Source organism: Anser brachyrhynchus, assembly GCF_964034855.1.
Source record: "Anser brachyrhynchus genome assembly, chromosome: 12".
Lineage (NCBI taxonomy): Eukaryota > Metazoa > Chordata > Aves > Anseriformes > Anatidae > Anser > Anser brachyrhynchus.
This window is the reverse complement of record NC_137707.1, coordinates 9,696,419-9,711,249: the sequence shown is the minus strand read 5'-3', so window position 1 is coordinate 9,711,249 and position 14,831 is coordinate 9,696,419. Positions and strand designations below refer to the sequence as shown.

Here is a 14,831-nt window from a genome sequence, read left to right as displayed (position 1 = left end):
TGTCTCTAGAGACACCAGAACTTAGCAAAGACAGTGGTTTCTAGTACAAGACCTCAAAAAAACTACTGTTTGTACAGGAAGAGACGTTAAAGGTGTCCTTGTGGCAGAAAGAAGCTCAGATGAAAATATTCAGGTCCTTTGAGTGGACAGCAGCTCTCCCTACGAAGGCAGGCAGAAGAACACTTAACAGTCCTGGCCAGTCTGCCATGAAGAAGAGTGATCCAGGTACGAAAACATTAACAAAAAGTAGATTCTCAGAGCCATTTTATATTCCATAAATGTTGTGCAGTTTAACTGTTTCTTTGGTGGGCTTTGTTCAGAAAAAAAAAGATACATTAATATTATTCATAATGTCATAATCTCCACCAACACTGCTGTGATTTGGTGGAGCTATGGACTGTGGTGCTTTATTAGCAAGTTAGGGCTATGCTTCATCTCTTCAGAAAGACCCTACCTGTATTTTGTTTTCCCTGTGTCAGGTTGCCCATAAGTTCCTAGACATGGAAAACACTGGTCCAAAACTCTGCTCAAAATGGGGCAAAATAAAGATCTATGTTCCATGCCAGATATCGTGAAGACAGAAGCAATTGTGAGCAGGCCTATCAGGGGAAGTTGGACATTTAAAGAGTGGCAGCTTCTCGCAGTAGATGTTAACAGTTTAAGGAAGGCCAGCAGTAGGGCAGTAATGGAGTTCAGATGCTCAAGATGGTGTATTTTCAGGTGGTAGTCTTCAGTTTCCTCTTGCAGTGTTTTCACACATGTAAGCTGCTGTTAAATACCCTTATGGCTACAGTTAAGATTAAAATGGGATGTTAGGTGTATAGATCCTGTAGTACGGGTGGTCACATAAATACTTACGAGACATCTTCATTTGTAAGGGATTTTTGCAGTTTTAAATTAGCGTTCTGAATATTTGACGCACCATAAGATTTAAAACACAGCTTTAATAACCCCTACAGGAAGGAAAATACATCTTAGAAAAAACAAAATGATTAGGAAGAACACACAAATACCTGAAAGAAGAGCAAGGAGGTTGTGGTGGGTTGACTCAGTGAGTAGCTAAGCACCTGCATATCTGCTTGCTCACCTCCCTACATGACAGGAACATAGGAAGAGCAAAAGCAAGAAACTTTCGGGTTGAACTAGAGGTTTAATAAGCGAAGGGAAGAGGGGAAGGGAGAAGTGATGCAAAGGCAGACAAAAAGAACACACCACCTTCTGCTATCCCAGTTTTATTGCTAAGCATGATGTTACATGTTATATCTCTTTGGCTAATTTCAGTCAGCTGTTCCAGTTGTGTCCTCTCCCCATTTCTTGCCCACCCCCAGCCTACTCACGGGGGGTGGGGGCAGAGTGAGGAAGAGAGAAGGCATTGGCGCTGTGCAGGCACTCTTCAGCAACAGCCAGAACACTGGGGCATTATCAACAGTTTTAGCCACTACTCCTAAACATGCCACGGTGCAGGCTGCTATTAAGGAAGTTAACTCCATCCCAACCAGACCCGGTACAGACGTATTAATCTCTGCGTGCATGTTCACAATATCTGTTTCTCCCACTCCTCAACACCATCCAAAGCTGAAGGCAGTCTTGCCCTGATGACAGGACTCCAGCAATTAGTTGTTCAAAAACTAACTGGGTTACCCCGGGGGGTATTACAAATAAAGCACTGTTAGAGTCAAGTGTTCTGGCACAACATTCCTGGGTCACTTTTGTCAATAATGACATAAGGCTCCTGGATTTCGTTTACTTTTGAATTACAGTTTTCCAGCTTTACTTCACTGGATTTGGGAGAGTCACAATCAGGCTGCAAGAGGTTCCTTCTACCCAGTGCACTGGTGCTTCTTCTGCTTGGAGACTGAACATTAATACTTCGTGGTGGAATGTAGGTGGGATTTGGTGGCTCTCTAATACGTCTGAAGCACTCACAAGCTGCGTGCGCATTAGGAGTATCCATTAATAGTCTCTTGCTATCAGACTCAGTAGTGGGATCCTCCATGCTCCCAGTAGTACAGCACAGATCTGAAGATGGCTCAATACATGCAGCTGCTTGGTTCTGCATTTGAGCATTGGCCAGGTACGTGCATTTTATTTTGGACTGATTAAATTCTCTTACATTCCTGTCACTTGTAGTTGCATATGATACTGACTGAGGTTGCCCAGTTTCCTCTACTGGATACATCAAATCTTCCTGAGTGTCCTTGACTTGTAGTTTTGTGAAGGTTAAAGACAGCTCACAAACTTCCTCTTCCTTAGTGACACCGCAGTTTTGGACAGAGGCAATGCCCTTGTATGGCAGAGACTTCAGCTCATTGGGTTCATCTGCAGGGTCTGGGTCTACACAATTTATGGCATCGTTAATTTTTGCTTCAATTGATTCTTCAGGCACTTCTTGAGCTTCGTACTCCAATGTGTTCTGACTGTCACAAGAGCTGTCAGCAAATATTGCAAAGGCTGGCGGACCGCTCGCTCCTGGTGAGAGTGGCACAGGCCTGATCTCATTTACAGTTGACTGTGCAGTGACTGCCAAAACACATTCTTCACTTAGACTGGCTCTTGGCTGTTTTTCAAAAGCTTTTGGAGAACGATTCTCACTGAAAATAGGTGTCTGTCTTATGACAATGTCGCTATATTTGATCAAGAAGTCCTCGCTGTCTGAGCATTTGCCCGGAAAGTGTGCTGTGTTAATGATTTGCCTTTGGTGTTCCTGAAGCCTGTTAGTGGATTGAGTAACCGCTAACTGAGGCATGTCATCTTTGATCTTAAGATTCCCAGCAGCTTCAAAGGATTTATCGCTATTAGTTGAAGACTTCGGTTGCGTAGCAAGGCACAAAGATGCTTCTCTGTTTTCTTTATTTTCTATGTTTTCAGAGTCTTCTCTCTGGGGTGTCTGATCTTCTTTGTCCTTATTTCCATGATGCCAGTGCATTTGTGTTCTCTTCTGCAGGGTCTTCTCCAAATTGCCATGTTTTTCTTCATTTGTCATTTCGAGGATGGTTTCACACTCAATTCTTGCCAGGAATATTTCAAATGCAGTCTGCTTTGTTTCCTCATTGTTTCTCTTTCTGACAAGTGAAAACTCTGTTTCTGTTGTTGCAATGTAACCTATTTTCTCCAGTACTGTTTTTACTATGTCATCTGGGAGCACAGATTGAATATAGTAGACAAAATTACCGGTGAATGTCTGAAACAGAATGCAACAGTGAAAAACAGATGAACACTAGGGGGATGGGGAGATGTGTGAAAGACTCCCTAAAAACAACACTACTTCAAAATCAGTTAAATCTTTTTAAAAACTATTTTCTTGGAAGTTTGACTTTTGAATCAGTGAGACTTTTCTAAAAGCATTATTTTGTCAGCCTCTTGAGTGCTGTATCTGTGCTGTAGCATAATAATTTCAAAGTTATGCCAGTTTAAACCTGCTAAGATACTAGCCAAAAGCATCAATATTAAAAAAAAGAAAGAAAAACCCCAACATTTTATTCAAACTAGAGAAATTCAGAAATGAGTCTTATGTATTCCACTGAAGAAGGGAAGATTTTTCAACAGAAGATTCATGGAATCAATCACTGAGGTCTAATTTTTCCTAAGGCGAAAGACACAATGCAGTCACTGTTAGTCATATTTTTTCATTGGTGACAAGAACGTACCATTTTCTTTCTCAGCAGTTCAGATTCTTGCTTTGACTTTACTTTCCCAAAACTAGGTTACCACTTCTCTGAAAGCACCCTTCTGAGCTGACACTATTCTAGGGCAGATATTGCTAAAACATGCTCTCTTCTCACAAGCTGCCTGCACAACACGACTTCTGTAAAATGCTGCTGCTGTGTAACAACTTAAAGTTACCATTTGCTCTGTTTTGGAGCCACCCGAGGCATAAGGCCTAGTTTGTAACATCAAAGTGTTTTTTGGTTTTGTCATAAATCTTGTGATGGGAGAGACTATGTTTACCTAAGCATGACCAACTCCAGGTAAGTCAAGAGAATGGAACTAGGAATGCAGAGCTGACTTTCAGTTAGGGTACTGTATTCTCTGGCTGCCCTTCGAGACCTGCTTACCTACTTCCTAATGCTAAGTGTTCTCACAAGTATGACATCTTGGGGGAAACAATACTGCCCCCCTAAAAAGGCTATTAAATTAAAATGCCACAGTATAACGTAGGGCTGAACCTCAGTCTATTCTCAGGTGAGTTAACAGCGGCTTTCACTGCCCAGCCTCTGTTCTTTCTGGATGGAAAGAAATAAGCAGGCACTGGGGCAGGAGGGTGGCATCGGTGTGGCTGAGAGACAGAAGATATGAAGTATGTCTACATCACTGTGGGTGAGACACAGGAAATATGAAGTATGTCTCCAACCAGTAAGTTCTATCAAACCGTTATGTACATAGACGCTGCTAGTTCTCCAGCTTGTGCCTTTCAGTACAATTACTTCAGGCCTTCAGTAAGATGTATCTTGTATTTTGCATTACCTACTATATATATTTTTTTCTAAATTAAACTTAAAATTTGTGTACTATAAAAAGCTGAGCCTGCTCACTGTAGACCTTAATATCTTACACTAATGCTTAGCCCTGTTCTAGGGAGATGAATGTGAAATGGTAGTCTAGAGCTGTTTGAGAATCCACAGATGGCACCTAAGGGCAGGAAGAAGGCAAGAAATGGCTTTTCCTTGCCAGCATCTGGTGCTATAGGAAGGGAGATATGTTTGCATTTTGGGTGTTTGGGAACTTTAAGTTCAGGTGGCTTGAGGATGTGTGCAAGGGGAGAGGGACAGCCCTGACCACCTAGGTGTGGGAAGCAGCTGCGTGTCTTCTCAGGAGTCCTCGTCCGAGGGCCTTTCCTTCCCTGCACCGACTGCACTCACCGAGCGAGGAGGGGCAGAAAACCCACCTGTGCGGGGCGAGGCCAGCCCGGCCAGCTCCAGGCCTTCCCCTTCCCCAGCGCCTCCGTGAGCGGGGCTCCCCGGGAGGCCCCAGAGCCCCCCCGGCAGTGCAGGGCCGGGTAAGGCCTCGCCTCGCCTCCCTCGGGGGCCTCCTACCTTCAGCGACCTGATCTCCTTCCTCCACGGGGACAGCAGCAGGTTGACGCAGAGCAGCTCCAGGACCTCCAGCGCCTTCAGCAGGTCCTTCAGGACGCCGCAGCCGCCCCCCCGCTGCCCGCGGGCCCGCCGGCACCGCTCGGCCACGCCGCGCACGTCCAGGCCGCCCCGCCGCCGCGGCTCCAGCAGCCGGCGAGCCCTCGCCTTCAGGGCGGCCTCGTCGCACGCTGCCAGCCGCCCCTCGGCCCCTCGGGCCGCGTAGTAGGCCAGATAGTCCCGCAGCACCCACTCCTCCTCCGCCGCCGCCGGCTGCTCCTCCATGGCGCCGCCCGCCCGCCGCCGCTGCCCCGCGGCGCCGCGCCGCCCGCCATTGGCCGCTGGCGCCCCGCCGCGTCACTCCGGGCAGGGCCGGGCGGCACGGCCAAGCCGAAGCGAAAAAGGCCCGGGGACGGCGCCGCCTTGCGGCCGCCGGGGAACGCTACCCGCGGCCGGGGCGCGGGGCGGGGCGGGCGGGCGGTGGCTGGGAGCGGGAAGCGAGGAGGCGTCGCGGGGTGGCGGCGGCGTGAGGGAGGAGGCGGCACGTGGTGGCGGCGGCCGCATGAGGGACCGTGTGTCGCGAAATGGCGGCCGTGTGAGGGAGGGGGCGTCGTGAAATGGCGGCCACGTGGAGGACCAGGTGTCACGTGATGAGGGCCGTGTGAGGGACCAGGCGTCGCGAAATGGCGGCTGCGTGAGGTACCAGATGTTATGTAATGGGGGCCGCGTGCAGGGTGAGGCGTCGTGCAATGGCAGATGTGCCATGCTTTTTCCGTGCTGAGGTGAGGCTCCCCTCCTTTCCTGCTCCTCATCCTCGGTTCTAGCAGCCTCCCTGCAGCCTTCCCTGCTTCTTCCCCTCACCGTACCCCCAGTGTGATGTGTGGGGCGGGCTGGGAGGTGAGACCTGTGCTTGGATGGCTGCTGCGTGGAAGCTCTCTTCTCCAAAGGTAAGCACGTGGGGAAAGTAGGTGTGTGCCCTGTGCCCTTTGCACGCAGTCTCGGAATTCCTCAGCTAAATGGCTCGTGTCTTCTGCTGCCATGGCTGGAAAGGTTTCTGGGGTGGGCTGGAGATGGAGGTCCAGCAGCTGGGAAACAAGCCTGTCTTCGATCCAAAAGACTTCGCTCATCTTGGTTTTTGGAATCTGGATTTTACAATCACTTGTTATGGCTGCCACAATGCTGCATGCCCGTGTGATTTCATAAATTAGTGCCCGCATGGGCCTCCCATGACCTTAATTTCTGTTGTAGACCAGCTGGGCTGGTGTCTTTAGCTGTGTCTCCACTGACCTGAGTTGCTGCGAGTGTGAATTTGACCTCATGTTTTTTTAATGACTCATCTTATTATAGATTGTCTTCATTACTCGATAGATTTTAGATAAATATCAGTCATACCGTTAACCACTGGGAATGGCTGGCTTCTCGTGATTAAGGGAAATCTTGGGCTAACTTGACCGTAGTCCCTCTATTTCTTGTCTTGCTGAAAGTGACTGTGCAGTGTTGCAAATAAACTGGCTTTCTCTCTGACTTTTTAGGCAAGAGGGCTTTCACAAAAACATATGCTTTTGATCGTCATTCCAAGTGAAATGTCATTAGGTAATACTTTTGCAGTATTTGTGTACCGATAATTGCTATATAAAAATTGCTGATCTAGCCAAGAGGGAAGAGGGGAAAAATCCCCGTACTACCACCACATGTTAAAATGAGGCCATCTGGCCATCTGCTGCAATGTCTGAGTTTCCTCCCCTGCCATATGTGCATGCATAGACAGACAAGCTTGGCTGTGCTATTAGTAGGGTGCCTGCAGGCAGCTCAGCTCGCTTCTTGCCATATGCAAAACTTTATTGACCCAAATGAGCAGGTCTGATTTTGTGTTTCTGCACGCCCGCTCCCATGGGGGGGCTTGGATTCTTTAATCTTTGCAGTTCTGTTTCACATATGGAATAGTTGCATTTTGTTAGTCTGGTGCATTTTAAAAGGACTATACAGGGAATCTTGTTTTGTTGCTGTTTTTTTTTTTGGTGTTTCGCTTTTCAGTACAGCATTCTTGCATATTTACTTAATATACTAAGTACTGAGTTGCCTCATTTATCTAGTTGTCAGTGCATTGTTTTTCTCTGAATTCATTTCCTAGCATAGCCTCCAAGGATGTCTTGAAGGTCCTAATACTTCAAAAGCCTGTTCTCTGAAAGAACAGCTTGATCACTTCCCTGCTATGTGAGTGGTGCCGATGCCGTCACTGCCAGCAGGTTAGGGTACTTGCTCATGACTCAGATGCCTGAAAGTCAGGCTGCAGTTCCCTGAGCTATGAGGTCTGTCATTTTGCTCCTCCTTATTCAGTGGGAACTTTGGAATGTTTTGTGAATAAGTTTTGTTCTTTTCTGGGTGGGTGTCTTAATTTTACTTGTTACGGATTTTATTCTCTTGAAAAAATGTAAGATCATGATAGGAGTAAAGCTATGACAAAATAATCTTATTTTTTACAGGGCTCTTTCACTGCTTCATTTGTATTTGTTTTGCTTGTAACTTTTTCTTGCTTTAAGGGAAGTGAGAAAATATATATGCATATGGAGCTGTCTGAAATCCAAGCTGTGAATTTATCATATGCTTATGAGTTCAGTAGCCAGTGTTCAAACATACACTACTGTGAGCAGAGCAAAAGGATAAATACTTGCTTGTATGATAACTTTAATTTAAGAGAGTCTGTGATTATAATTTTTCGCAGAGCATATTTCTCTAGATTGAGGGGGAATTTTTTGTCAGACTTTTGTACCATGACCAGTTAGGTAGGTTTGATGTGGTTACTTATCTTGCTGTGCTTAAAAATAATCGGTTTAAAACTTTCTGGAAAGATTGATCTGTTATTTCGTGGCTTTTCCTCTTCTTTTCCCAGTGATATGTTGACATTTTACAGCCTCCTAACCTTAGTAATTTTCTGAGGTACGTATGGATGTTTGTGATGGTTTGTGATGCTTCTTGAAATGCCCGGGAGCATCTCACTCAAAGGCAACAACTTTCTCTGCTGTGCTATTGCAGGCTCTTCCCTTCCTGCTTGTGCTTGTGCACATACAGCCTTGTCTCCTGGAGCAGGGGAGCCCCGAGTGCCCCACAGAACTGTGCCGGTGGCTGCTCCTTCCTGTGGCTTCTGACAAACGTGAAATCCCCATGGAGGTGGCTGAAGCACAGTGGTGCTTAGTTGCCTTATCGACGGGCTGTGGCTAGTCCCAGTGTGATAGTGGTGCAATAAAAATCACAGAAGCTGTATCAAATACGTGTATATTCTTTACTAAAGGTTGTCTGTAAAGATCCATATACTAAAAATCGAAGCAAAACAGATGAGTATAGAAATACAGCATTGTTATCAAGTATCAAGAAACAGTACGTCCAAACAGTTTTCTTTCTCACATTAATCATGTAATAGATGAAAGGCCTGCATTCAACTTGTTTTTAGGATTGCTATTAAAATGATGCCAAGAGTTTAGGATAAAATCTAAGAAGAGGATGTGAATTTCTTAAGAAAAGGTTTCTTAAGAGTATAACTCACCTTCCATTAAATTTAGGAGACGCTGTTTATGCTATTGTCTGTTTGCAGAGGCATATGGTTTGGATTTGTAAGCTTTTTCTCTCAACTTTGTTGGATATAACATAGTTAAAAAGATTATCAAGACTAGAAAATTCTAAGTTACTTTTGCAAGTGGTCTTGCTAAGGTATCACATTGTATCTCAAATTCACAATTTTCTTTTTTTTTTTTTAAAGATGTTAGTTGATAATCAATGATGGAACGTGTGCATTTAGTGCTAACTTAGGAAAGTGCGACGTAATGGAAGTGTGTTCTGGTTGGCTTCGCATCGCTGTGACAAAGAAGCTGGGATTGTCTGGCCGGATGAGTCCCGCTGTGACCTGGGTGTAGTGGTGTGCCGACTAGATGACTTTCTAAAGCAGTGTACCACAAGAGGGAGTAGATGGCTGTTTGTCAGTAATGCTGCTACCTGCAATCCAGATTGCAATACTGAGGATGTCTTAACTGTGTTCAAATCAAGAAGACTTGGATTAGTTTACTAAATTTTAGTGAAGCATTTCTGTCATGAGGTAAAATGCAACTCTCCTATTTTTATCAGAAATCAGCTTGTTTTTAAAAATCTTTTTTTTTTTTCTTTCCACATTTAGATAGCGGAAGGGCCTGAAATCTCTGTCAGGTGTAAAGCCAAACAGCTAGAAGCATTTCCCAGAATACATAGAAAATGTAAGCATTTGTAACAGAGTAGAGGCTTTAGATGCTTGATTGTCAGACATGAAAAGCCCTCTGCTTGTCTTCGGAAGTACCGTCAGGTTTGCTGTACAGGTGGAAGAGACAGTTTTTGTTTTTTTTAAAAAAAAAAAGTCACATTTGCTTTCTAATATTAATTAATTCCCTCTCTAGTCCCTGCCAGAAGACTGAAGTGGGCATGGTCTGGTCCCAGTGTCTTACCCTGTTCTAGGCAGGTCTCCAGGAGCTGCAGGAAGACACAACTATGGAAGCATGTGGTATTCTGCATAAATAAACCTCTGCACCTTCCTTCACTTTTTATTTTCCTGCCAATAGAACTGACTGGTAGCCTTTTATGTTGATTTTCTTTTCTGTCCGTAATGGTGTAGAGTTTTGTCTCTCTCTTTTGCATGCCACACAACTATTTCCGGTAGTACTTTATACAGAAGAATGGTTCTTTCTGGTAAAAATACGAATGCTGAATAATTTAGCCTAGATTCTGGCAATACCTGCCAGTATGTTTTGCAACGCAAAATGGTGATTTTTTGTTGTTTTGGGTATAGTATATTGAAAATTTTGGAGAACTGCAAATGATTTCTGTTGTTTTAGCAAAATACAGATTTACTCTTATCAGCTTAGCAAAAAATACATACTTACCTTACCCTATCATTGCATATGACTCAGCAATGATATAATTCATAGAGCAGTAAGAATCATGTTATTACTTCCCATCTAAGTATTAATTATATTTATGTCGATCTTTGGAGTGTCGAGGAATGATTACTGCTGAAAATTATTTTGTATTTACAGAAAATCTAAGTGCAGTTTTCATAATTTGAATGATGCTTCCTTTTAAACACAGTTGTACATGTACCATGCTCCTTTTAACTTTTCCTTCACTGGGGGTAACAAACTGAAGTCCATTTTATCAGTGTAAAAGTTAAACATTTTTTTCAGTGAAAATACCCATAAAAGATTTAATGGAGATGAGCCCCTGATAGCTCTGCTAACTAGTGCTGGTTGAAGACACAGCTTAGTCCATAAATGTAGACAGGATGCCTGTGTACCATGCAAGATTAAACTCATGCCTGCAGTTCCTTCTGTTGTTCCTGCCAGCATGCATCTGCAACTTCTGTGCATTCATCAAATGGATGTGTGAGAAGTCCAGGTCTTTGAACAGAGACTAGGTTTATGAGTAGCAAAATCTTAGTGAAGAGGATCGTGTCTAACAGAAAAAGTTTCTGTACAAAGTGAGAATCTCTGTTATTGTGACTGCTGAGTGCAGCATCTATTATGTACATCCCACTTGCTCAATTTCTAGAGGTCAAGGTCCTTTTTTTAGTGCTACAGGCTCCTAACTGAAGAATGAGTTAGTGCCTGAAAATTAGTCGTGCATGATGGGAATTGGCACGAAGCATCTTCTGGGCTTCCAGATGCTGCCTTTCCTTAGCTACATCAAGTCCCTGTGAAGGGTGCCCAGCTCCCAGGCTGCACACAGCTGGAGCACAACTTGATGGGTAAAGCCAATCGGTGTGTGAGGATCCATTGCCACCTCTCCATCGCTTGCCCGTTTACAGCAGGCTTTGGTACCGGCCAGGCTTTCTGAAGGAAAAATGTGAGTATCAAAATACTCTGCTGCTTTTTGTTTGGCTCCTGTGCAGTACTGCTAATCATGTTTTGCAGGCAGTGTTCTGTCTACTGAAATACATATTTAGACAAAGAATTTTTTAAAAAAATGCTTTGTTGCCAAGACATTGAATGAAATGTACTAATGACACCTACAAAGACAACAAAATGCTCTTCTTTTTCCTTCTGCTCTAAAGCATGCAAAGTATCATAAAATCAACAAGTTAGCTTGACTGGATAACATATATCTACACCGAGAGGCTAATTTCAGTGTCATTGGAAATGCTTCAAAAGGTCGGATGCGCTGCTTGTCACTGCTGCTTTTTAATGCTGTGTGATGCCATGGAACACTTTGAAGCACAAAGAGGGAACTTTAGGTAAACTTTCAAAATTCACTGTAAAAAATAAAAAAAAGCAATCCCATTACATCCCTTTTTAAAGATATAAAATAGGTAAAACTTTCAGAGGTTTTATTCTTCCATTTAAATGTTTTTTTTCTCAGCCTGAGTTCTTCAGAAAGATGGAAGGAAAAAGCCGCTTCCATTCACATGACTTGGTTCAGAACGGTCTGATAGTCAGTGGGAGAATTTTTCAGTACTTCCACTGGAAATAGTGGGATGGGGATGTTCTGTTCGCACACCACTGTTTCGTACAGAGGAGCAGCCTCCAGAGTGAGAGACGACAAAGAGATGGATGAAATGGGCTGCTGCAAGTCCTGCAGCCTGACTGCGTAATTTGCAGCCTGTCCTGTAGTCCCAGATGCTTCTTCCTCTTCCAGGCTAATGTTTATAGATATTTCATTTCCTTGACAGGGGTCCGTAAGAGAATAGGGGGGGGGATCATCTGTGGGAATATACATTTGTGTTGCTCCTGGCCCCACGCATTCATCGTAGCTGCAAGACAAACAAATTTTTCATTAGATTCCTGTGAAAAATGCCACAGTACATCATTTTCAGCATAACAGGGGCAGGTGAAGTGAGAAGAAAAGGATCATCTGGTGTTTTGTTCCTCAGCCCACAGCCCTGCTTGCCCTTGCCATGTGAAATACTGAGAGCACCAGACTTAAAAGCACATCTCCCAGTACCTGAAGATAATGCCAGAGGTCTCAGTGACGGTTCAGCCCCCCGTCCTTCTGCAGGAACCGCAGCCGCGGTAGCAACACGCTGGGGGATGAGCCTCGCTGCTGCTTATGTGGGAGCCAGGGGAGCACGCTGCTGGCACCGGTTACTGCTGGTGCACACAGCGGGATGCAGTCCCCATCTCCGCTCTTTGTGTCTGGCAAGGTCAGAAATGGGGGAGGCAAAAGAAGTGGTGGTGCCGTTTTTATGAAAGATAGGTATGGAGAGCCTTAGATGGAATATCACATCAAATCCTGTCTTCCTGACTCGCAGGTCTCTGGGACATCCTTCCTCGCTGTGCTCAGCCAGCCATTATGTGCGGTGGGCTGTCTGGATGGCAGATCTGTGCTTGCAGGGACAGCAGGATTGCTTGCTGAGGTGCAGAGCTGTGATGAATAATCTTGACAGACTCATGCTGGCCATTCTGAGACTCAGCAGACTCCTCATCATGTTCCTCTCAGATAGGAGGAAAGCAAGAAAGATTGATCTGCGGGATTTCCACGAGGAGCCAGCTCATGTCTGCCCAGGCTTTGTGCTTCTGTCAGTGGCACCAAGCGAGAGCCAGGGAGCTACTGCCTCCTCGCTCCACCACAGTGCTCAGCCCTGGCTGCCCTGGGGCAGATGCAGACAGGCAAATCAGGATTGGAGCATGGGCTGTGCAGCCTAGCGAGGCGTGAGAGGGAAAAATAATGAGCCAGGATGGACCAGTGTGTCTTAGTGCTTGTGTTTTCCCATGTCCTATGGTGCAGGAGGGGGCTGGGAATGGTCCCAGCCAACGTGAGCACCGTACTGCGCTGGCGCTGCTCAGCCCTCCGTGCAAATTGTGCTGTGGCCCCACAGGAGCCAGGCAGGCTTGGTGCTCAGCCAGAACTGGTGATGCTGGTTTGTTATCTGGGTGCTCCACTACCTGGCTACCCTATCATCACCTGCTTGTCTGCGAAATAGAGCTGCCTCTGCTACCCAACCAGCCCAGGTCTGGTGGTCTGAAGGGGTGTCCTGTGCTCTGAGCTCACTGGCTATGCAGGCAAAAGTGAGGAAGAAGCATAAGATTGTGTTCCTAAATGCTGGACCTGCTTTATTTATGGCTGCCTTGTTTACAATTTTCATGATCACTTTTAATTGGATTCTGAAGAGGACATACGCATGTTCTGAGAGAATACACGCACACAAAACCAAACAAAAAACTACCACTGGAAAAACACAAAACCTTCTCCCAGTCAGCTGACCTGAAAAACAGTTCTGCTGGAGCCAGGCGAATTAAGAATCCATTTCCTCAACCACACTAACTGCAGAGCTATTAAGATCTAGGATATTTCCTGCAAGATGGGACATTTAGCATATGTCTTCCCAGTAGACTGCAGGCAGTCATTCTGCCCCCTGTAATCGCATTACTGCCAGGCTAAACCCAAGCTAATAAACCCTACTTGCAGATTGTAACTGACTTGTAACAGGGCAGCTCACATCAGTTGCAGAGAGCTCAAATCTACTGAAATCAACCATGGAGGCCCTGCTTTAGAAAAACACTCGGTTCTGCGGCACTCGTTCATATCTCTCCCTCAGAGTGCTCCTGTTGTTTTTGATGGTATTGTTCCCAGTATGGGTGATGAAAGTGGTTTTGGGGGCAGGGAGAGAAATCTTTGGGTAAGAAAGGGAAATCTTAGCACTAGGTTACTAAATAGCCTGAATATCCAGAATTGTTTTTAAACTACCTCCTCCCCAATCTTATTTTTATGTTTGTGGGGACAATGGTTTTAAATCCAGATTTAAAATTCTCATGGTATTTCAAACTGTAACTATGCTCTGAAGACCCTAAGGTGGCTAGATACTTCAAAATCAAATCTCAGCAGGTAGAAGGTTAAATTGTTTTTATGTAGCACATGGAAAAGATTTGAGTCTGGCACCTGCTAAGCGCACTGAAACTTTCAAGCGTACCTGTTACTCTTTTACTTCAGTCAAAGACTGAGGAGCTGATGACCCAAACTCAATTCTTCACAAACTCAGAGTAAAGGAAAAGCCACTCTTTGCAGAATTACTTCCTCTGAACTGCATCTTTACTTAATTTCTGTCTTACTGACGTAAAGCCCAGTGAATTTATTTGAAATCTTTCCACCAGTTTTGACTGACTTAATCAGGCTAATGAAGAGCACTACCGGGTCCTGTTACCATAGCAAAAGAGGGAAAAGAATTTTGGTTTTGGAAAGCCCACAGGAATGTGAGTTCCAAGGTGGAAAATCTGGCATCCCTTTTCTGAGATACGAGAGGGAAGAAGTTTGTCTGTCTCCTGATTCTGGCCCAGGCCCAGCACAAGGGAAATCTGCCACTGGCCTAAAGGAGAAATGGGCACAGTATGAACCTTCTGCTTACTGCTCTTACCTGGTCATCTGCATGGTGCTGCTAAAATGCTTGGTGCAATAAATAGCAAAATGGCCTTTTGTGAAGGAGGCTTTTAAGCATCAAGACATGGCTAGGAAATTATGGAGTTCAAGACCTGGCATTTTGGTGTTTTATTCTAAATATCAATATATTAGTGTTAGGGTGTTTTTTCTTAATATACGTGATGGATAAAAAATAAACTTTTTTCTCCAGACTCCCATGCAAGTAATGCTCTCCCTCATCATTTCTGGCAGTTAAGTTTACATCCTAAAAGTCTTATAAGACAGTAAGGAACACAGATTTTTCAAATAAGTAACTTTTTAACACCTTCATGGCTATATATACAGATCATTCTCTCCTTCGGAGTCCATAATATGTAAGCTTATGCATCTGGTCTTTAC

General features: G+C 44.7%; 3 protein-coding genes across 30 annotated transcripts in view; 1 reads left to right on the top strand and 2 right to left on the bottom strand.

Annotated features, from left to right (window-relative positions):
* Window positions 1-1,220: 1,220 nt before the first annotated feature.
* On the bottom strand, window positions 1,221-5,472 carry LOC308176716 (uncharacterized protein). Its single transcript, XM_080552835.1, has 2 exons — window positions 5,034-5,472; window positions 1,221-3,181 (listed from the first exon to the last, which is right to left on the bottom strand). The coding sequence occupies exons 1-2, from the start codon at window positions 5,352-5,354 to the stop codon at window positions 1,676-1,678; spliced, it is 1,827 nt and encodes a 608-aa protein (XP_080408961.1). The 5' UTR covers window positions 5,355-5,472; the 3' UTR covers window positions 1,221-1,675.
* An 81-nt stretch (window positions 5,473-5,553) lies between these two features.
* Window positions 5,554-14,831, top strand: part of LOC308176724 (uncharacterized protein) — a 297,961-nt gene continuing 288,683 nt past the window's right edge. For 8 of the 26 annotated variants that reach the window (XR_013938519.1, XR_013938521.1, XR_013938522.1 and 5 more), the window contains exon 1: window positions 6,669-9,591. Coding sequence is in view for 3 of the 26 variants with exons in the window: in XM_080552845.1 (XP_080408971.1) it covers window positions 5,786-5,851; window positions 6,602-6,662; window positions 9,488-9,591 (231 nt within the window). In the remaining 23 variants the exon portion in view is untranslated. The other 18 variants (XM_080552850.1, XM_080552848.1, XM_080552856.1 and 15 more) reach the window with 14 other exon arrangements.
* Window positions 8,339-14,831, bottom strand: part of BEAN1 (brain expressed associated with NEDD4 1) — a 53,673-nt gene continuing 47,180 nt past the window's right edge. For all 3 annotated transcript variants that reach the window (XM_080552842.1, XM_080552843.1, XM_080552844.1), the window contains one exon: window positions 8,339-11,832. In XM_080552842.1, coding sequence (XP_080408968.1) covers window positions 11,484-11,832 — 349 coding nt within the window. In that variant the 3' untranslated portion in view covers window positions 8,339-11,483. The remainder of the gene's footprint in view (window positions 11,833-14,831) is intronic.

Bases quoted from the DNA above. Each gene is read 5' to 3' on its own strand.
- LOC308176716 (XM_080552835.1), bottom strand. From the start codon at position 5,354: ATGGAGGAGCAGCCGGCGGCGGCGGAGGAGGAGTGGGTGCTGCGGGAC. The intron at 3,182-5,033 runs GTAGGAGGCCCC...ATTCTGTTTCAG, and splicing joins AGGAGATCAGGTCGCTGAAG to ACATTCACCGGTAATTTTGT.